Raw genomic sequence first — 19,452 nt, 5'->3', positions numbered from 1 at the left:
TTTTAAATTAACATATATTATTTGCTCCAGGGGTACAGGTCTGTGATTCATCAGTCTTACAGAATTCACAGCACTCACCACAGCATATACCTTCTCCCATGTCTATCCCCCAGCCACCCCATCCCTCGCACCCCAGCAATCCTCAGTGTGTTCTTCCTGATATCAAGTCTCTTATCGTTTGCCTCACTCTCTGGTTTCATCCCATTTCATTTCTTCCTCTCTTCCGCTATGACCCTCTGCCTTGTTTCTCAAATTCCACATTATCAGCAAGATCATATGACACTTGTCTACTTCTGAGTGGCACTGTGGTCTCTAAATCAGAGACTGATTGGAATTTTAGTTTACAAGAGCCAGTTTTAAATCAGTAGACTTCTGACCTTGTTATACCCCGTGGGTGATAGAGCAAAAAGAGCCTCTGGCAAAGACTTGAGAGATTTGAGAACTGAGTCAGATCCCATCCAGGCAAACGAAGAGAGAGAGGACACAAGGGAACATGAAAGTGAGGGGGTTAGATCACAGGTCTTTTGATTTTGAAGAATGGATGACAGGTCACTGCATGGGACAAACACTGTCAGTAGTTTATGAAGCACAAGTCAGAACTAAGTTTTAGGGAAACACTGCCAAGTGGACCCCACAGTGTAGAGGGGGAAGGAGGAAGTGTGGAATAGGGAAAGGGTAAGCGCTAGGCTTTCTGTAAAGCAGACTGACCCCTCTTATCTTTGACCCCTGTTTGTATATCACAACCCACATCCCACCAGTGGGCAAGTCATGTTGGCTTGACTTCCAAGAACGGATTCAGACTGGATCATTTCCTACTTGCTCTGCTGCTACCACCCAGTCTCCACCTTCCTTTATCTGGATTACTGCAATCATCTCCACTGTATACTTTTCTGAAAACAGCATCCAGAGAGATCATTTTAAAATGTAAATTAGATTATGACACTCCCCTTGTCCAATCTTCAAATGCCTTCCCATTAACTGCATTTTCTTTCCTCTCTTCTCCCTAATCTCTTCACCCCATGAGCTCTTTGACCAAATACCATCTTCTAAATGGAGCCTTCCTCTGGCCAACTTATGGTTAAGAGGTAATTCTCAAAACACCTTCCTAAGCATTCCCATCCTCTCCCTGATTTACTGACTCCACAATACACTCATTTTACCAATTTGTTATTTCGACTGGAATGTAACTTTTTGAGAGCCAAGTATTCTTCCTAACTTGTTCACTGTTCTAGTATGAATAATAATGCCAGGTTTTAGTAAATATTCAGCAAACAAAATTATCTAAATCCTGTAGAGACAGGATTAATAATAATGACTTGTTAGTCATAAATGTAGTACACTTAAATAAAAAATTGCATCTGGCATAATAAACAATTATTTTATCTTCAAGACCCTGGGAAGTTATACCTCTCAAATATGATAATGGAATATCATAGGCTAGCACAATCAGTATCCCTTACCTAAATTTTTTGGGGGTGTGGGGAATATGGCAGAAACTGACAATCTATGTGGGAATAAAATGTCCTGTAGCCCCTCGTGCATATAACCATTAAATATATCCATGAGGGACCACTATTTATTCAATGAATAAATAGACATTGAGAACCTATTTTGTGTCAGACATTTTTTCTAAATACTCAAGATACATTAGAAAACAAAACCAATATCCTTGCCTTCTTTGTGCTTATATTCTAGGGGAGATTCCAACAGTAAACGATCAATACAGTAACTAATGAAGGATGGAGAATGTCAGAGTGTGATTAAGTGCTGTGGCAGGGGAGGGAAGAAAGCAGAGCAGGCAACGGGGTAGGGTGTGGGGGAGGGGCGGTGTGCTAGAGCAGGAGGAGAGGGCCCAGTTGTCCCCCTGGAGAAGGTGAGGGCTAGGCGAAGTGTCTAAGGAGAACTACATGGAAGAGTCAAAAAGCAAACTGCAAATCCACCAAAAATGGAAGGGTCTAGAAGAAGAAACACAGGGGTAGAAGCAACCACATCAATGGTTGCCTGGGCAAAGCAGGAGTGGAAATTGACTGCAGAGGGGCAGGAAGGGATCCGGGGAGTTAAAGGAATGCTGTTTGAGCTGGATTCTGGTGATGGCTGCAGTACTGTATATACTTACTAAAACTCACTGAATCATACACTTGAAATAGGTGGATTTTAGCATTTGTGAAGTCTTCTTATCTTAGTAAAAGTATTGAAAAGAGAAGGGGGAATAAAATAAGTAACATTAGAAAGTATAGAATAAGCAGAAAAAGAAGCCTGTAGAAGACTTGGAGATTTTAATTAGGAAACTGTAAAAGCAGTTTCTGGTATTCCTTCATCTGTACCTTAAACCTGGTGTCTGATTATAATTTTATGTGATATCTTGAATCCAGGATATATAAAACTCTATGATGGGTAATTCTGTGTGTCAACTTGGATAGGCTATAGTGCCCAGTTACGCAACCAAACACGACTCTAGGAGCTGCTGTGGAGGTATTTTGCAGATACAGTTAATGTCTCGATGGACCAACTTTAAGGGGACAATCCTTCACAATGTGAGCCTCATCCAACCGGATGGCAGGTCTCCAGCACAAAACAGAGGTTCCCCCAGATGGAGCTCAGAGTAGCTATAAAATTAGTAAGAGAGCCATACAAATAATATAAATGACAACATTAAGCCTGGGTTATACTAGGGCTCTATGATCTCTGGATATAAATGAATGAACTTAGATCCCAGTTTTAAAACAGAAAAGATATATGAAACCTTCGAAGTATGTTTGGAAGGAAAGTCCTTCTTGAGAGCAGCCACCCCCTTCCAGGAGCTCTGAAACTTTCTTATCTCTTCTCTTCAGCCCACACAGCCCACAGTTCCTTCTCCTTTCAAAGGAAAGCAAGAGAATTAAAAAGAAAAAAATTCAAAGCCTGAAAAAATTTAGAAATTTACAAATTCTTCTATTCTCTCACGACCATGGGCTCTGGCCTGTATCAGAAAGCCTATTACCAGGTAAACAGTCAATAAATAAATTTACTTTGATTATTAAAATTAACAAAGTCTTATCAAAAGTAATTTCAGTTGGATTGTAGAGAGAAAAAATTAAAGCAACCAAAAGAACTGTTGCTGAGGGAACACCCCAAATGAACAATCTCTTTCTTTCTCTGTTTATTCCCGAGAAAGAACAAGACAAAAGAATTCTTGGTGCTTAAACATCTGACCAAGAGTGTTCCGGAGGAGAACTAAGACCTCGGCTAGGATTAGCAGGATGCAGGCACGGAGAGTAAAGCTCCACGCTGGTAGGACACAGCCACAGAGAGTGGAAGCTACATGACCGGGAATTTACTCCAAAGGAAAGGGAGTGTGTACACGTCTGAAGTCTGTAATCAAGTACACAAGGCCAGCAAGCCTCTAGTTAAGGCTGTCACCTGGTAAGAAAACAATTTGTTTTTCACCAAGGAGGAAGGAACGCTTTGATTTGCGGAGAAGTTGGTCAGATGCTTTAGATGAGCACTTGGTCTGAAATCTCAATTCTTCCTTGGAAGGGGCTGTCCTTGATGAGTTAAATAAAGACTCCGCGCGGACTGGAAAGGGAGTCAGCGCTTAGCATCCCGGGGAATCAGTCCCCGGGCTTAATAGGTTACTCTGGTAATGTTCACACCATTATTTAACTCTACTGCCTTTCAATGGATGAAGAAGGTAAATTATTAAAATGATCTATCAACTAAGTGAAGCCACGATCCCAAGCCAGGAGTGTGTGTTTCAAAACTCATATTTTAGAACAAGTCCATTTTCTTTCCACTCTACTAATGTTTAAGATGTTTTTATTACAGTATCTACAACTAACTTAAAGCTTTTCAGCACAGACTGTAGGCAGCTGTGTGTGTGTGTGTGACTTATAATCTAGAGACAGCGAGCTTCCACTCTGCAGCCGCAGGTCAGAGGCAGTCACGAGCCGCCATTCCAGAGGCAGCTACTTCAGATTTCTGCTGTCTGCTCCTCTAATCAACTGGCTAAATGCCAAACTGGGTTTTCTTTGGTGAAATGAGTGCCTCGTTAATCAGCATAAATGTTAGATAGATGTTAGGAAAGATATCTCAGTGGTGAAATGAAAGATATTTAGGATATATAGTTTGACAAAACATGTTTTATAGACACACACGGCCTGTGTGTAGACAAGATAAGGCAAGTGAGGCCGGTGGCCTGAAGCCTTGGACATGGTTCTGGAGTATCGACCACTTAGTGATCCGGTGCCAGCCATCAGCTTAGGAGACTTTCTGTTGCTTGGCACTGGCTGCGTGTAGCTGAATCCTGCGTCTAAAATACTGTGAAAACTGCCCGAAGAGAACATTTAATTCAAGGTATAGCAAGTCAGAGAGCTAGGACTTCACTGAGCTTACAGAAGAGTCTGTATTAACTGCATTGTGCCTACCTGCTAATAAAAATGTTCATTTAATAAATGTCTGTATGTGCACCAGACCTTGGCCCTGTGACTTCCTTTTACTGCTTCACGGTGGCTAAGCTACATGACAGTGGCTAATTCTTACTTATCTCACTTTTTGGTGACTGACATCTTTCAGAAGAATCTGAAAGCTGTGCATGCAAATTGGCTCGGATTAATCTATAATTCTGTTCCTCTGATCATTTGTGCCAGAATAACTTAGAGCTTAGAATTCTTTCTTTCCCAGCATTCTGCATTGAGTTCTAGGAGTGGGAGCTGAGAATTCTGAAATGTAACAAGTTTCCCTGGTGATTCTCATATATTCCAAGGATTCAGCTAATGAAGATATAACCAAAGCAGCATCATGATCATCTGCTGACAGCATTTCCCAATGGCAGACAAAAGACCTAAGAGGGAGAAAATATACTCCTAACCACTGGGTTTAAAAACCAAAATCTATAAAGCAATAGTAAATAGCACACTATGAAAACTTCACATCCCATTAACTGTGCCTTAAATTTGTTGGTCATAGCTACAAGGCTACCCATGTAGATGGAAACAGACCAAAACTAGCCTTAGGCATTCAGTGTGTTCACCGATGGCCAAAGGTATTCCACTGCCATTTGGATGGGTAAGGATTATCAATAGCTTTCCAACTGACTACTGTGATCCATTTTATATGATGGCAATGAAAACTGTTGGCCAAAAGCCCATCATATTAAATACGTTTTTGCAGAAAAATCAGTTGGGCTACTGGGTTACTTCAAAATCAATAAGCCCCAGTGTATTCACTTATGAGACCTCTCGTCCGACCTTCACCCAACTCATCAAATATTTATTGAAAGCCTTTTTAGAAACATGTAGTTTTTAACTTCCAGTGAACACAATGTAAGATTCAAGACAGTGAGGTCTAGCTCAGGTCTTTGGTCTCTGAGTTATCACTCATCATACCACGATGTATAGCGAGAAACACCTGGCACAGAAGTCCGAGGTCTTGAGCTCAACTGATGGTATAAACTCAGTGGCAGGTCAGTAAAGCACTGTGGGCTTCCATTTCTACTTTTAAACAACTGGGAGTAAAATGTTTGCTCTTACTTGTTTTTCTAAATTTACTAGTTCATTCCTATTTATTGGTTATCTACATTCCAGGAATTTTTCTAAGACCATGGAGGATACAGTAGGGAACAAGATACACAATACGACTGCTCTCAAATAGGCTTATTCTAAAAGTAGAAATATATATAAATATACTGATATATAAAAACTTAAATAAGCAAATAAATAAACGTGAATATTAGTAAATGTATTTTGAGAAACAGATATATGTACACATTTGTTTTTAAAGTTTAACAAAACCTTTCCTAAGGATGCAATACTATTTTTTAGATCTTATATTCTGTGATTTAGGATGAGGAAGTCAATAATCTAGTGACAGATATACTGATTCAAACAATACACCAAACACTTTAATAAAAAGATGTCCCTACATTTCATCAATGATAAAAAAGATTCTGGCAAGATACATTTTTCAAATTAAAGAAAAAATGCTCAGGTCCCTGTGACATTTTTTCACATATAGTAGAATTTATTGTTTTAAGAGAACCTTCTTTTTCACTAATTCTTTCACTACTTAAGAACCAAGTATATATGATAAGATGGCTTTCCTATAAGGCAACGGGTATAGGCAACCTCAAAGATGTTCTCTATGCATGTCTTCTCATGTAATCCCTTTCATTTAAGTGTGGTCTGCATTTAGTGACTCACTTCTACCAAACTGTGTATAACTGAAGTGATGGGATGTCACTTCAGTGACTGTGAGGCAATGTTTGTTGTTCTAAGCCACTAAGGTTTGGAGTAATTAATTACACAGCAATAGGTGATCCATGGATCTGCCTTTGAGGGTAGTATTATGATAATCAGTGGATTCAGAATCTCAAGCTTTATACTTTGAATATTTGAATTAAACTAGAAGGATATGGTGGCATCATAAGAATACTTTCATCATGAAGAAGCATAAACTTGCCACTCTTTAGCTCATGGAATAAGAGTTTGGTGTTTTCCCTGAGAAGTGCTGAGTCTACTGAATCAAATATAAATACTTCATAATCAAACTTCACTGAAACTCTGTTTTAACAATGTACTAGTTAACCAATAAAAAATGGTAGTCTTACCTCCAAAAAAGTACTTCTCGCCAGTTTTAACTTGAAGAGGACTATTAGTTCGAACAGCTGAAGCCTCGTCCCCATCGATGGTGAGAATGGCAAAATTTTCCTTAGCTAGGAAACGAACTTCATGCCACTGTCCGTCATTCAGTCCAGAACCTGTTAAGAAAAAAATTTATTTTCTAAAGATGGTACAGTTTAAAACAATTTTCAATACCAACAAGGTCAGAAATTTGTTGGTAAAAATTAGTATATTTCCATCGAGAAAAATTCAGTGCTACTTGCAACTGATAGCATGTTTCTTTGATGTCGTAAGTGGTTCTATCCTCCATTGGACAGATAAGGCATAACAGAACCCAATAAAGTAGGTGAATAATCATTAATGTGCCATTGGCATACCTGGGAAAATGAATGGAGTGAATAAAGCTGTTTGGGAGGTGATGATGAACTATTTTAATTTAATTAATTATTTTATGATTAGGTTTCCTAGAAGCCACTCTCCAATAACAAAATGGATTTATGACTTTTATCTAACATCTCTCTCAATTATTAAGAACTTTTTGGTACTATTATTTTCTCTCAATAACCATGTCTGGCAAGGTTGCAGAAACTAAGAACTAACGTGCTAATTAACCACTTATAATCATTGGAAATAATACCAAGGTTATCTGATCATTTATAAATAAGGTATCCTTATAATGAATTAGGTTGTATTTAAACATATAAACCAACAAAAATAAATCAATAGCTCTCACTCCTAACAACCACATTAACTGTGGCTTAGTACAAAAATCTTTGGAAACAAACATTCTTTTAAACTCTCCATTAGACAGATAATAACTTAAAGTTTTTGTTTAGTGTGTGCTCATTTTGTAAAGAATAGAAAATTAAAGCACAAAGAAGATCAGCCATGAAACATAAGCACCCAGAAAGAGTTTAAGAAACACTAAGAGAGAGACAGAGAGAGAAGTCTAAGAGGGTCAGAGTGGCTTTCTTTGAACTTACAAAGGTCTATTCTCTTGCAAAGTGAAGGGATTTTGTTCTAACCCAGACAGAATAATTTAGAATCCACAGATTACTTGAAGTTACTTAAAGACACATTTCAGATTCACAAATGAAAGAGAAGCCTAGCGAGTAAAGGTAGCTAAAACTGAAATGAGAGCAAGTCAATGAAGCACAGATGATGCTCCCAGCCTCTGAGCGGAGGTCTGCAAATCAGTTTATAGGGCAAGCCTGGCCTGCTGCCATCTGTTCCTGTATGGTCTCAGAGCTAAAAGTAGTTTTCACATCTTGAAATAGCTAACAATTAATACTAATACTAATACTGATAATAATAATAAATGACATATGAAAATTATATAAAATTTAAATTTTAGTGTCCACATGAAGTTCTGCTTACATAGTGCCTTGCTCCAGAGTCAAGTTGTTGTTACATAGACTTGTTAAAACTCACAAAGCCTGAAGTATTTACTGTGTGGTCCTTTACTGAAAAAGCATAAACTTTTGGTTGGCTAAAACTATTAAACAGAAATACTATCTTAATGGGAAAAAAATTAAAGCCTGTTGAAGCTTGTAAGATTGTCACGTACATGGAATATTTATCAGTGTTAGTAAATATCACTACAAATAACCACGCCTCAGGTATTTTCTTAGGATTTTCAAATTTTAATTTAGAAATACGTACTTAGCACATTTTATATCAACAGAGGAAAACAAAATCCCTGTTCTAAAGTAATACTGAATAACCTCTAAGTTACAAAATGTATAATATATATGCACAATTTTGTACTGTGAAATTACTACATAAATGTTAAGTCTTATTCTAAAATTAAAATCAGTTAGCAATCACACAAATACTAGTGTTTACTGAAATATTTCCTTCTTAAGTAGGTTACATCAGGGTTCTCCCACAGAACAATGGCACAGAAGACCGTATCTTCATGGTAACATTTTTCTATAGACACAAACTGGGTTTGTGTAGTAGGGTGTGTTTCTGTAGACACAAAACTGGGTTTACAAAAAAAAAAAAACAAAAAAACTGGGTTTACTGTTGATTAGGCATAGAAGTGCATGGTTTTGGGTTTTGCCTTTATAATGTGATAGCCCCTACTTTGAAATGCAATTTTGGTGCACAGATCCCAAGGACATCAATGTTAGAAATGTTCAATCTCCAAATCTAATTCTAAATAATCACACAACCAGAAAAGGTCACTTAACTGACAGATCTTTCTGTTCTAAACAGTAGTCCAGAATGTGTTTCTAAAAATTCCTGTGAACATTTCTCCATCATACAATTAATTTTTTATTTTTTTTAAAGATTTTATTTATTTATTTGATAGACTGAGATCACAAGTAGTCAGAGAGGCAGGCAGGGAGAGAGGAGGAAGCAGGCTCCCCACTGAGCAGAGAGCCCGATGCGGGGCTCGATCCCAGGACCCTGAGACCATGACCCGAGCTGAAGGCAGAGGCTTTAACCCACTGAGCCACCCAGGCGCCCCCATCATACAATTAATTTATAAACGAATATCATCAGCTTAACTGTTCATGCCAAAAGGTCTATTATTCCAATCAGATAAAAATAAAAAGGTGACTTTATTTTTTTTCAAGAAACTTAATTACCAGAGAAATGAAAACTCAGATAAAAGCAGGCTTGTTAATAGCAACCACTGCTGCAGCTGAGCTTAAACTGTGATTTCTATTCATTTTAATTCTAATTATTATTTTGTACTTTTAATCTTCAAGAGGTATGCCTTAGCAACCTATGATAGGAATGGCTCCCAGCTATAATGAAGTTCAATTCTTCAATGGGGAAAGAATGATCCACTTGCTCACAAGAAAATACACTACTTTTCAAAAATTTTTTTCATCCATGTTATGAAAAATAATCCTGAGAGTCTTTTTCTAGAGCAGAATCTAACTGCAGTATTCCTGTACGTGGATATATTTAAAGATAGTGTTCTAAGCTCTATACGCTACTCACTCTGATAAGTCCTTGCATTTGATTCATATAATTCACACTAAATGCTTTAGGAATTATTGCTTCAAATAAATAAGTGAGAAAACTGAATCTAATATAGTTTAAGCATCGCAAGGTTAATAAATGGCAGAAGTGAGAACTAAAATGCAGATATATCTGGCTGCAGAGGCTCGATTCTTACAAACAAGAAACAAAAACAAACCAGACAACAACAAAACCCATTATATAACTTCTGTGCATCCATGATCAGCGTTCACTTACACTATTGTGTGCACACATGCACACTTGTACATACACAGACACTCACACACACAGACACACACACAGATTTTCATTGCCACCACACCAAGACAGAGTGCAATTTGACAATCTGGAAGAAATGGATGCATTCCTAGAGATGTATAAACTACCAAAACTGAACCAGGAAGAAATAGAAAACTTGAACAGACCCATAACCATAAGGAGATTGAAGCAGTCATCAAAATTCTCCCAACAAACAAGATCCCAGGGCCAGACAGCTTCCCAGGGAAATTCTACCAAGCATTTAAGGAAGAATTAACTCCTATTCTCCTGAAACTGTTCCAAAAAATTAAAATGGAAGGAAAACTTCCAAACTCATTTTATGAAACCAGCATTACCTTGATCCCCAAACCAGACAAAGACCCAGACAAAGGGCAAAAATGAGAATTACAGACCAATATTCTTGATGAACATGGATGCAAAAATTCTCACCAAAATACTAGCCAATAGGCTAGTATTAAAAGGATTTTTTACATTAAAAATATGAATAAAAGGATTGTTAAAAGGATTATTCACCACGACCAAGTGGGATTTATTCCTGGGCTGCAAGCTTGGTTCAACATCTGCAATCAGTCAATGTGATACAATACACTAATAAAAGAAAGAACAAGAACCATAGGATACTCTCAATCAATGCTGAAAAAGCATTTGACTAAGTACAGCATTTTTTCTTGATCAAAACTCTTCCCACTGTAGGGATAGAGGGTACATACCTCCATATCATCAAATCCATCTATGAAAAACCCACAGCGAATATCATTCTCAATGGGGAAAAACTGAGAGCTTTTCCCCTAAGGTCAGGAACACAGCAGGGCTATCCACTATCACCACTGATATTCAATATACTACTAGAAATCTGAGCCCCACAATCAGACAAAAAAAAAAAAAAAAAAAAAGAAAGGAAGAAAAGGCATCTGAATCAGCAGAGAAGTAGTAAAACTCTTACTCTTTGTAGATGATATGATACTTTATGTGGAAAACAAAAAGACTGAACTCAAAAACTGCTAGAACTTATTCAGGAATTCAGTAATGTATCAGGATATAAAATCAATGCCCAGAAATCAGTTGCATTTCTATACGCCAACAACAATATTGAAGAAAGAGAAATTAAGGAGTCAATCCCACTTACAACTGGACCCAAACCATAAGATATCTAGGAATACATTAACCAGAGAGGCAAAAAATCTGTACTCAGTAAACCATAGAGTACTCATGAAAGAAACTGAGGAAGACACAAAGAAATGGAAAAATGTTCTAAGCTCATGAACTGGAAGAACAAATATTGTGAACTTGTCTATGCTACCTAAAGCAATCTACACATTTAATGCAATCCCTATCAAAATACCATCCATTTTTTTCAAAGAAATGGAACAAATAATCCCAAAATTTATATGGAACCAGAAAAGACCCCGAATAGCCAGAGGGATGTTGAAAAAGAAAACCAAAGTTGTAGGCATCACAATTCCAGACTTCTAGCTCTATTACAAAGCTGTCATCATCAAGACAGTATGGTACTGGCATAAAAACAGACACAAAGATCAATGGAACAGAATAGAGAGCCCAGAAATAGACCCTCAACTCTGTGGTCAACTAATCTTTGACAAAGCAGGAAAGAATGTCCAATGGAAAGGAGACAGTCTGTTCAACAAACGGTGCTGGGAAAATTAGACAGCCACATGCAGAAAAATGAAACTGGACCATCTCCTTATACCACACACGAAAAGAGAGTCAAAATAGATGAGAGACCTCAATGTGAGATAGGAATCCATCAAAATCCTTGAGGAGAACACAGGCAGCAACCTCTTCGACCTCAGCTGCAGCAACTTTTTCCTAGAAACATTGCCGAAGGCAAGGGAAGCAAAAATGAACTCTTGGGACTTCATCAAGATCAAAAGCTTTTGCACAGCAAAGGAAACAGTCAACAAAACCAAAAGACAACTGATAGAATGGGAGAAGATATTTGCAAATGACATTTCAGATAAAGGGCTAGTGTCCAATATCTATAAAGAACTTATCAAACTCAACACCCAAAGAATAAATAATCCAATCAAGAAATGGGCAGAAGACATGAACAGATATTTCTGCAAAGAAGACATTAAGATGGCCAACAGACCAAAAAAAAGTGCTGACCATCACTCAGCATCAGGGAAATACAAATCAAAACTACAATGAGATACCACCTCACACAAGTCAGAATGGCTAAAATTAACAAGTCAGGAAACGACAGTTATTGGGAGGATGTGGAAAAAGGGAACCCTCCTACACTGCTGGTAGGAATGCAAGCGGGTGCAGCCACTCTGGAAAATGGTATGGAGGTTCCTCAAAACGTTGAAAATAGAGCTACCGTATGACCCAGCAATCACACTACTGGGTATTTACCCTAAAGATACCAATGTAGTGATCTAAAGGGGCAAGTACACCCAAATGTTTATAGCAGCAATGTCCTCAATAGCCAAACTATGGAAAGATCCTAGATGTCCATCAACAGATGAATAGATAAAGAAGATGTGGTATATATACACACAATGGAATACTATGCAGCCATCAAAAACCCCTGAAATCTTGCCATTTGAAATGACATGGATGGAGCTAGAGGGTATTATGCTAAGCAAAATAAGTCAATCAGAGAAAGATAATTATCATATGATCTCTCTGATATGGGGGATTTGAAAGCCAGGGCAGGGGGTTGTGGGGTGAAGGGAGGGAAATATGTAACAAGATTGGACCAGGGGCGGGAGACAAACCATAAGTGACTCTTAATCTCAGGAAACAAACTGAGGGTTGCTGGGGGGTAGGAAGGGAGGGATAGGGTGGTTGGGCACTGGGGAGGGTGTATGCTATGGTGAGTGCTGTGAATTGTGTAAAACTGATGATTCACATGCCTGTACCCCTGAAGCAAATAATACATTATATGCTAATAAATTAAAAAATAAAAATAAAAATGCAAGCAACTCTCAAAAAAAAAAAATTGTGAGTCACAGGGGCACTGGTGGCTCAGTTGTTTAAGTGTCAGTCTTCAGTTCGGGTCATGATCCCAGGGTCCAGGATTGAGCCCCACATTGGGAATCCCTGCTCCAAGGGGGGGGGGGGGAGTCTGCTGCTTTCCTTCTGTCCCTTCCCATTTGTGTCCTCTTGCTTGCTCAGTTGCTCACTCTCTCTCAAATAAATAGATAAAATCTTAAAGAAGAAAAAAAAATTTGTGAGTCGTAAATAACAAAGAACACATTAACAAACAGGATGAAAGCAGCACTTTTCAGTTGTTAAAGACATGATACTCCTCTACTCATTGTTCTAGAGCCAATGAATCTCCCAGGAAACAGAGACTCACAAGGGACCTATACTCCTGGAAGCAGGGGGTCTTGGTGGCTGCACGGTGGCTCAGTACCAGATCAAAAAAGAAGGATGCTAGTTACTGATACTTAGAAAAGAACCCCATGTCTCATCTGGCTAGCACTTCCTAAGATCCACGTTGTGTTGGGCTCTATGTGCACACACTGTGTATGTAAGTGTGTTGACTCTTGCCAACAGTGAGCAGCAGGACAGCAGGATGGAAAACAGCATGAAGATGAAGAGGACTGGTCCCGGGCCCAGGCTGCCTGCCTTTGCTCTGTCCCTTGCCAACCTGGCCACTTCACTTAACCACTCCGTGCCTCATAGCTTGTCTAAAATGAAAATAACACTATCCACTTAACAGATTGGATTTGAGGAGTAATTATTATTTCTATAGCATTAAAACACAGCCTGGCACCCAGAAAGCAGTATATGTATATCCGTATCATTATGTCAAAAAAAATTTTTTTAAGTTTGATTAGTCTCATTTCACAGAGAAGGATGGTAAGACTTAAATTTATAATTTTGGGGGGAGAGTTTCGATTATAAATATTGTAAATTGTAATATTGCTGTAGTTATAAGTAAGCTCACTAAACAAGACAGTGATAAAATAAGACTTCAAATGTGGAATCATAAATACACACATAGGGGACAGCTAGAAAAAAGGTATATCTTAGTATTATGCTAGTGGGCACTTGAGGCTTAGAAAAATAATGTCCAGTATCCAATGACATTAGATGTGAAAAAAAAAATCCTGTGTACAAACAACTTAGAGGTGATGATGATCTTTTCTGAAAAAATATATTAGATGACTCACAGTTATGACAGACACCAATGCTGAGGCTGCATCTGAAGAAATTATAATGCAATTATTTCCAAAAAGTAAGAGTAGACAATAAACTTCCTAAATTATTTGTGTATGTAATTTTAAAAACACATAGTAACTACGTAAATATTATACATATATTTAAACTAAAAGTTTTTACATGGAAGTTAGTTAAAAGGTATTCTTAATTATCTTGTTGGGAAAATGGGGGACCGCCAGATACTTGGGTTCCTATTCTGCTCAGGCACACATACACATGCCCTCTATGAGACTGGGGAACAGTTTAGAGCCCAGGAGTGTCTCACTTACAGACCCACCCTCAGAAGGGCAGCCTACATAATGGAGGAAGCAGGGATTCGGAAGTCAGACCCTCTGGGTAAAAACCTCATTTCTGCTCACTGAATAGCCAGACTGTCAGCAATTCAGCCTGTTTCAGTTCTCTTACCTAGTAAATGGGACTAATAAAAGTATATACCTCATAGGGTGTTTATGAGGATTATGTGTAAATATGTTATCATTTAGAGAGGTGCTTGACACATAGTTAGCACTCAGTAACTTCTGTTTCTTATAAGGTCAGTTAGCCCAGCTTTCTAAATATCAACTTGGGTTGTTGTTTAATTCTATAAGCATTAACTGATATGAAATGATTAAAAATTGGTTTTGTTTATGAACAAATCTCCTCCTCCCCATATAAATTCAATCATGCAATATCAATAGTGAGGAATTTAGGGATTTGGCAGGGTAGCTGATTATATCTCTTGTTAATATCAGGGTCAACAATTGTTAAGCTAATTTAAGCCAACTTTGAGCTATTCTTCCATAGTTAAGGTCTGCTTTATCCTCCCCAAATTGTGTGTGTGTGTGTGTGTGTGTGTGTGTGTGAACTAGATTATTCAATAGATAGGATTTTTTAAAAATAATGATAATAGTTTGCTGAATGTTTGTGAAGTATTTCCAAAAATTAAATATAATTCCAAGTAAGGACTTCCCATGATGACTAATTTTGAGAAGACTGATACAAACTGAAGTACATACTTTCTAAAATATTTGTGTTGTTTTTTTTTTTAAGATTTTATTTATTTATTTGACAGACAGAGATCACAAGTAGGCAGAGAGGCAGGCAGAGAGAGAGGGGGAAGCAGGCTCCCTGCCATGCAGAGAACAGGGCTCGATCCCAGGACCCTGGGATCATGACCTGAGCCAAAGGCAGAGGCTTTGACCCACTGAGCCACCCAGATGCCCCAGTATTTGTGTTTTAAAAATATATCATTTTGATGTAATTTTACTCTTAATGGTTATTTGATATTACTTTATAATAGATACTTCCAGTTACTAATTCATAACAATCAAAACTTTCCAAGTGTATATTCTAAAAGGAAATAGATATTTTTACAAAGAGAGTTTTTAACCTAAAACCAACATCTTTGAAACCATTTTACAGCTTCTGGTCATAATTTTTTTTCATAATTAAATTGTTTTATAATATTTTCATTTACATTTCTCTAACTTAAAATTGTTAGAAAAACTTGTTTTGCATGCAAATGTAACATGTTAATGAAGCATATTCTATCTGGGCTGTCTTTCTAATGGTATTATTTTTTAAAGTAAGGCTCTTGAGGTGGTTGCACTAATAGAATAAGAAGAAACAGCTGTTTCTCTTATTAGAGACAAGAAAAAGAGACCAGTTTAATGAATACTGAAAAAAGAAAGTATTTAAAATATAGTAGCAAACCAAGATGCAACATCTGTTTGAAAATGCTTCAGATAAAATTACAATGACTAGAATTTCAAGTCTTTTGCTCAGTATTCAACCTTGAGAGAAAAATTAACTAGGATATGAATCCATCTTTAGGCAGTTAGAGTGTTCTGATGTGCTACTGACAGATCTCAAAAATTACCAATTATCTATGTATGTAATAAAAAGAAAAAAAAAGAATCTATCTTTTTATAAATAGGCCAGGCACTATTATATATTCTATAAATTCCGTATCATAAGGACTTGATCTCATTTAATCTCGCTCACTTTTATGTGCCAATACAAACCACATTGTAAATATCACAAAACATATAATAAGGTGCTTGGGCAGGCAAAAAGTTCTTTGGTTTTTCTCAGCTGAAGAAACTGCCAAATGCTGTCCTCTACAGGTACAGACAAAAAGTCACTTTGAAATATCACTTTGTCTTGAAAGGGCCACTTGAATGGAATCTAAGATAAATACACGGAGGAAAGCAAATTACATGACTTTTTTATTACTGCGTTGTTAGGCATCAGGGAAATTAAAATCATAATGATATACAATTTTCCACGCACTTCAGGGGCTCAAAACTAACAGAACTAGCTAAGATCAGGATCCATCTGAATTCATACACTGTCGGTGAGATGTAAAGTTGTATAACCACTTTGAAAAATTCTTTGGCAGCTCAGTTTGGTTTTTTCTTGAATAAAGTAAAACATACGCTAATCCTATCACCCCACAATTCCCCTCCTAAATATTTACTCACCCTAATCAAAATACACATTGCAAAAGTATTTGCAAAGAAGTGTTTTGGCAGCTTTATGACAGGCCTAAACTGAACAGGCCTAAACACAGTGTACATTCATACAAAGCAATGTTGCTAACTAATAAAAAAAAGAATGACCTAGTGGTACAAACAACATTGTTTGCCTGAAGGAAGGCGGACACGAAAAGTAACATTGAATGAATCCTTACATATGAAGTTCCTGAAAAGTAAAACTAACCTGCAGTGATAGAAATCCGGCCAGCAGTTCGGTTGACTATGAGAGAGAGGTGCAGGTGGGAATGGACAGGGGAGTGGCAGAAGGAAACTCTCTGGAAACTCCCTGAGGTGATGAACACATTTCATATCTCGACTGGAGGCTGGCGCGTTGTGTATGTGTATTTATCAGGACCCACTGAACTGTACATCTTAGATCTGTGTATTTCACACACAGTTGATTCTCATTCATGGAGTCTATATTTGTGAGCACACCTACTTGCTAATATTTATCTGTAACCCCAAGCCAATACATGCATTTTCAGGGTCATTCGTGGACTTGAGCATGCACAGGTTGGGTAGAAACTGGAGCCATCTGGCACAAGTCCCAGCTGAAGCCAAAAAAGGCAGCCGCTGCCTAGTTGGTTCAGCTCTCATCCTGTTACCAGCTATTCTTTTCCACTGCATGTTTAATACCATGTTTCTCCCATTTTTGTGTTGTTTGTTGATTTTGCTCTTTGAAATGGTCCCTGATGGTAAAATATGTGAAGAGGATGAAAGAGTACACTTACCGTGATGAGCACTAGGTGACGTATAGAATTGTTAAAGCACTGTATTGTGTACACACACACACACACACACACATCAACCAATCAGCAAAAATAAAAAGGTCCCCAAATGCAGTGCTGCAGTGCTAGTGTTCCCAGCTTTGAGAAAGCTGCGATGTGTCCTACAGAGAAAAATGATGCATGTTAGACAAGCTTGTTCCAGGTACAGATTATAACGCTGTGGGCCGTGAGTTCCATGACGGTGAATCAAGTCTATGTAATAAACGAGAGAACTTTAAACAGAAACACACAAGAAACAAGGTTCTGTACTGATCAGTTGATGTCGATGTCGTGACCAGAGGCTTGCAGGAACCTAACCCTGTATTTCTTGTAGGAGCAAGAGTTCAATACTCACTAATTCAGTGTTTGCAATGACCATAGAGAACATAACTACCACAAATAATAAAAAGCAACTGTATATAATTTTTACCTAAAAAATATGCAGAACATTTTTTGAAATAATTGAAGTAATAGTGATACTCATTTTTAAGTTCAACTGAATTTTACTTGAGGACTGTTTTTTGCTTTGTTTTCTGAATTATTGAACAATGAGAAACCCAACGTATGCCATTAGTTGCTATTAAATAAAACCCAAATACAATACATATTGTAATAATATGTTAAGCTTTTAGAGGACAATATTTTAGGATGTTAAAAAAAATTAAGTAACTACCCCAGGACTACAATTTCATATAAAAATCTCTAATAATTATCTTAACCATTGCTGATTCCCAGCCAAAAGTCAAATACCACTGTACTTCAAAATCTCTTATTCAAAGCTTTATAATTATTCTATGGTCACTTTTCTCTTGAGATAATCTTCCAAAGAACATATCTTCAGTAGGAATATGGCCAAGTAAATACTGAACTTTAAAAAACCTTATCAACCCAGGACTCTAGTTTATGCACTAATTTTGACTCATTCATTCAGTCATTCATTCATTTGAGTATTTGATCCTGCCTTGAATACAAAATGCAATACAAGTTACTCTGAAGAAGAAGTTATTGCTAATTTCAAGGAAGGTTTCCATTCATAAGATTTCTGATTAATGCACACATAGATATAACACCAAAGATACAGTGTGATTCTGCACTGAAGAGTCTAGACGTCACTCACACATGAATCCAAATGCCAACAACACTGTTCAATTTATCCATAAATACTATTTCCCAGGCACTCAGTTAGCATTGAAGATAGAGGGGTGAGTAAGTCAGAAGTGGTCTCTGTTGTAGAAAAATCTAGCTATTTTATTTTGAGGCAATTACTAAGCCTCTCTGCAACTTGGTTTCCTCACTTTTAAAGGAAGATACAGCACTATGTCAGAGAGTTATCAATAATTCATGAGCCATAGTGTGCGTGAGTCACCTGATGCTATCAATAGCTAGTAGCAGTTTCTATTCTATCATTATGATTTTTGTTATACATGTACAAAGACAAATACATGTATGTATAAAGAGAAAGTACTTCCAAGGTTTTACAAAAGGCATATGTCACATTTTGTGGGTTGTATGTGTATCTGCATAGGGCAGATAGAGACAATATTGAGGAATGGCATCTTACATGAGTTTTGCATCATAAGTAAAGGGTTTTTATAAATGTTTTTCATCTATAAAACAAGATGTGCTGAAGAAAACACAGAAACTCACAAAAGTATACTGGAGGGAAAAAAAAAGATTCATATCCCCAAGAGACATCACACTTAATATCTGGTGTATTTTATTCTAGTTTTTACTATAAAAGTTACAAACCTTGTAGATTACTTCGATGTTATAGTTGAAGAATGGAGAAATGCATAAAAGGGACAAGCAGCAACAATCATCCTCTCCTCAATTCTCAGGTTTTCCCTTGATGGGGGAAATCTGGCAGTCCTGTCTTCTCAGCCTAACTTTTCAGAATTTAAGGAAAATAACATGGAGATGTACCCCTACCATCTCAAGCTCTCCTAGAGTTGCACTCCAAAGAGTTATGTTCATTCTTTCACTCATTTATAGTTCTCCCGTGGCATGACTGGCATTGTTTTAGGCACCAGGATGTAACAGTGAAGAAGACAGACAAAGTCCTGCCCTCAGGGAAGACAGATCATAGGCAATAACTAAGAAGGTGACAGTACAATTTCAGGT

The 19,452-nt window shown here is 37.4% G+C and overlaps 1 protein-coding gene across 3 annotated transcripts in view; it reads right to left on the bottom strand.

Moving 5' to 3' along the window:
* Positions 1-19,452, bottom strand: part of CNTNAP2 (contactin associated protein 2) — a 1,959,883-nt gene that overhangs the window by 912,555 nt on the left and 1,027,876 nt on the right. For all 3 annotated transcript variants that reach the window (XM_047694949.1, XM_047694948.1, XM_047694950.1), the window contains one exon: positions 6,584-6,733. In XM_047694949.1, the coding sequence (XP_047550905.1) occupies positions 6,584-6,733 (150 nt within the window). The remainder of the gene's footprint in view (positions 1-6,583; positions 6,734-19,452) is intronic.

This window comes from Lutra lutra, chromosome 11 (assembly GCF_902655055.1).
Source record: "Lutra lutra chromosome 11, mLutLut1.2, whole genome shotgun sequence".
Classification (NCBI taxonomy): Eukaryota; Metazoa; Chordata; class Mammalia; order Carnivora; family Mustelidae; genus Lutra; species Lutra lutra.
Note: the sequence above shows the minus strand (reverse complement) of the source record. Positions and strands in the feature narration are given on the sequence as shown.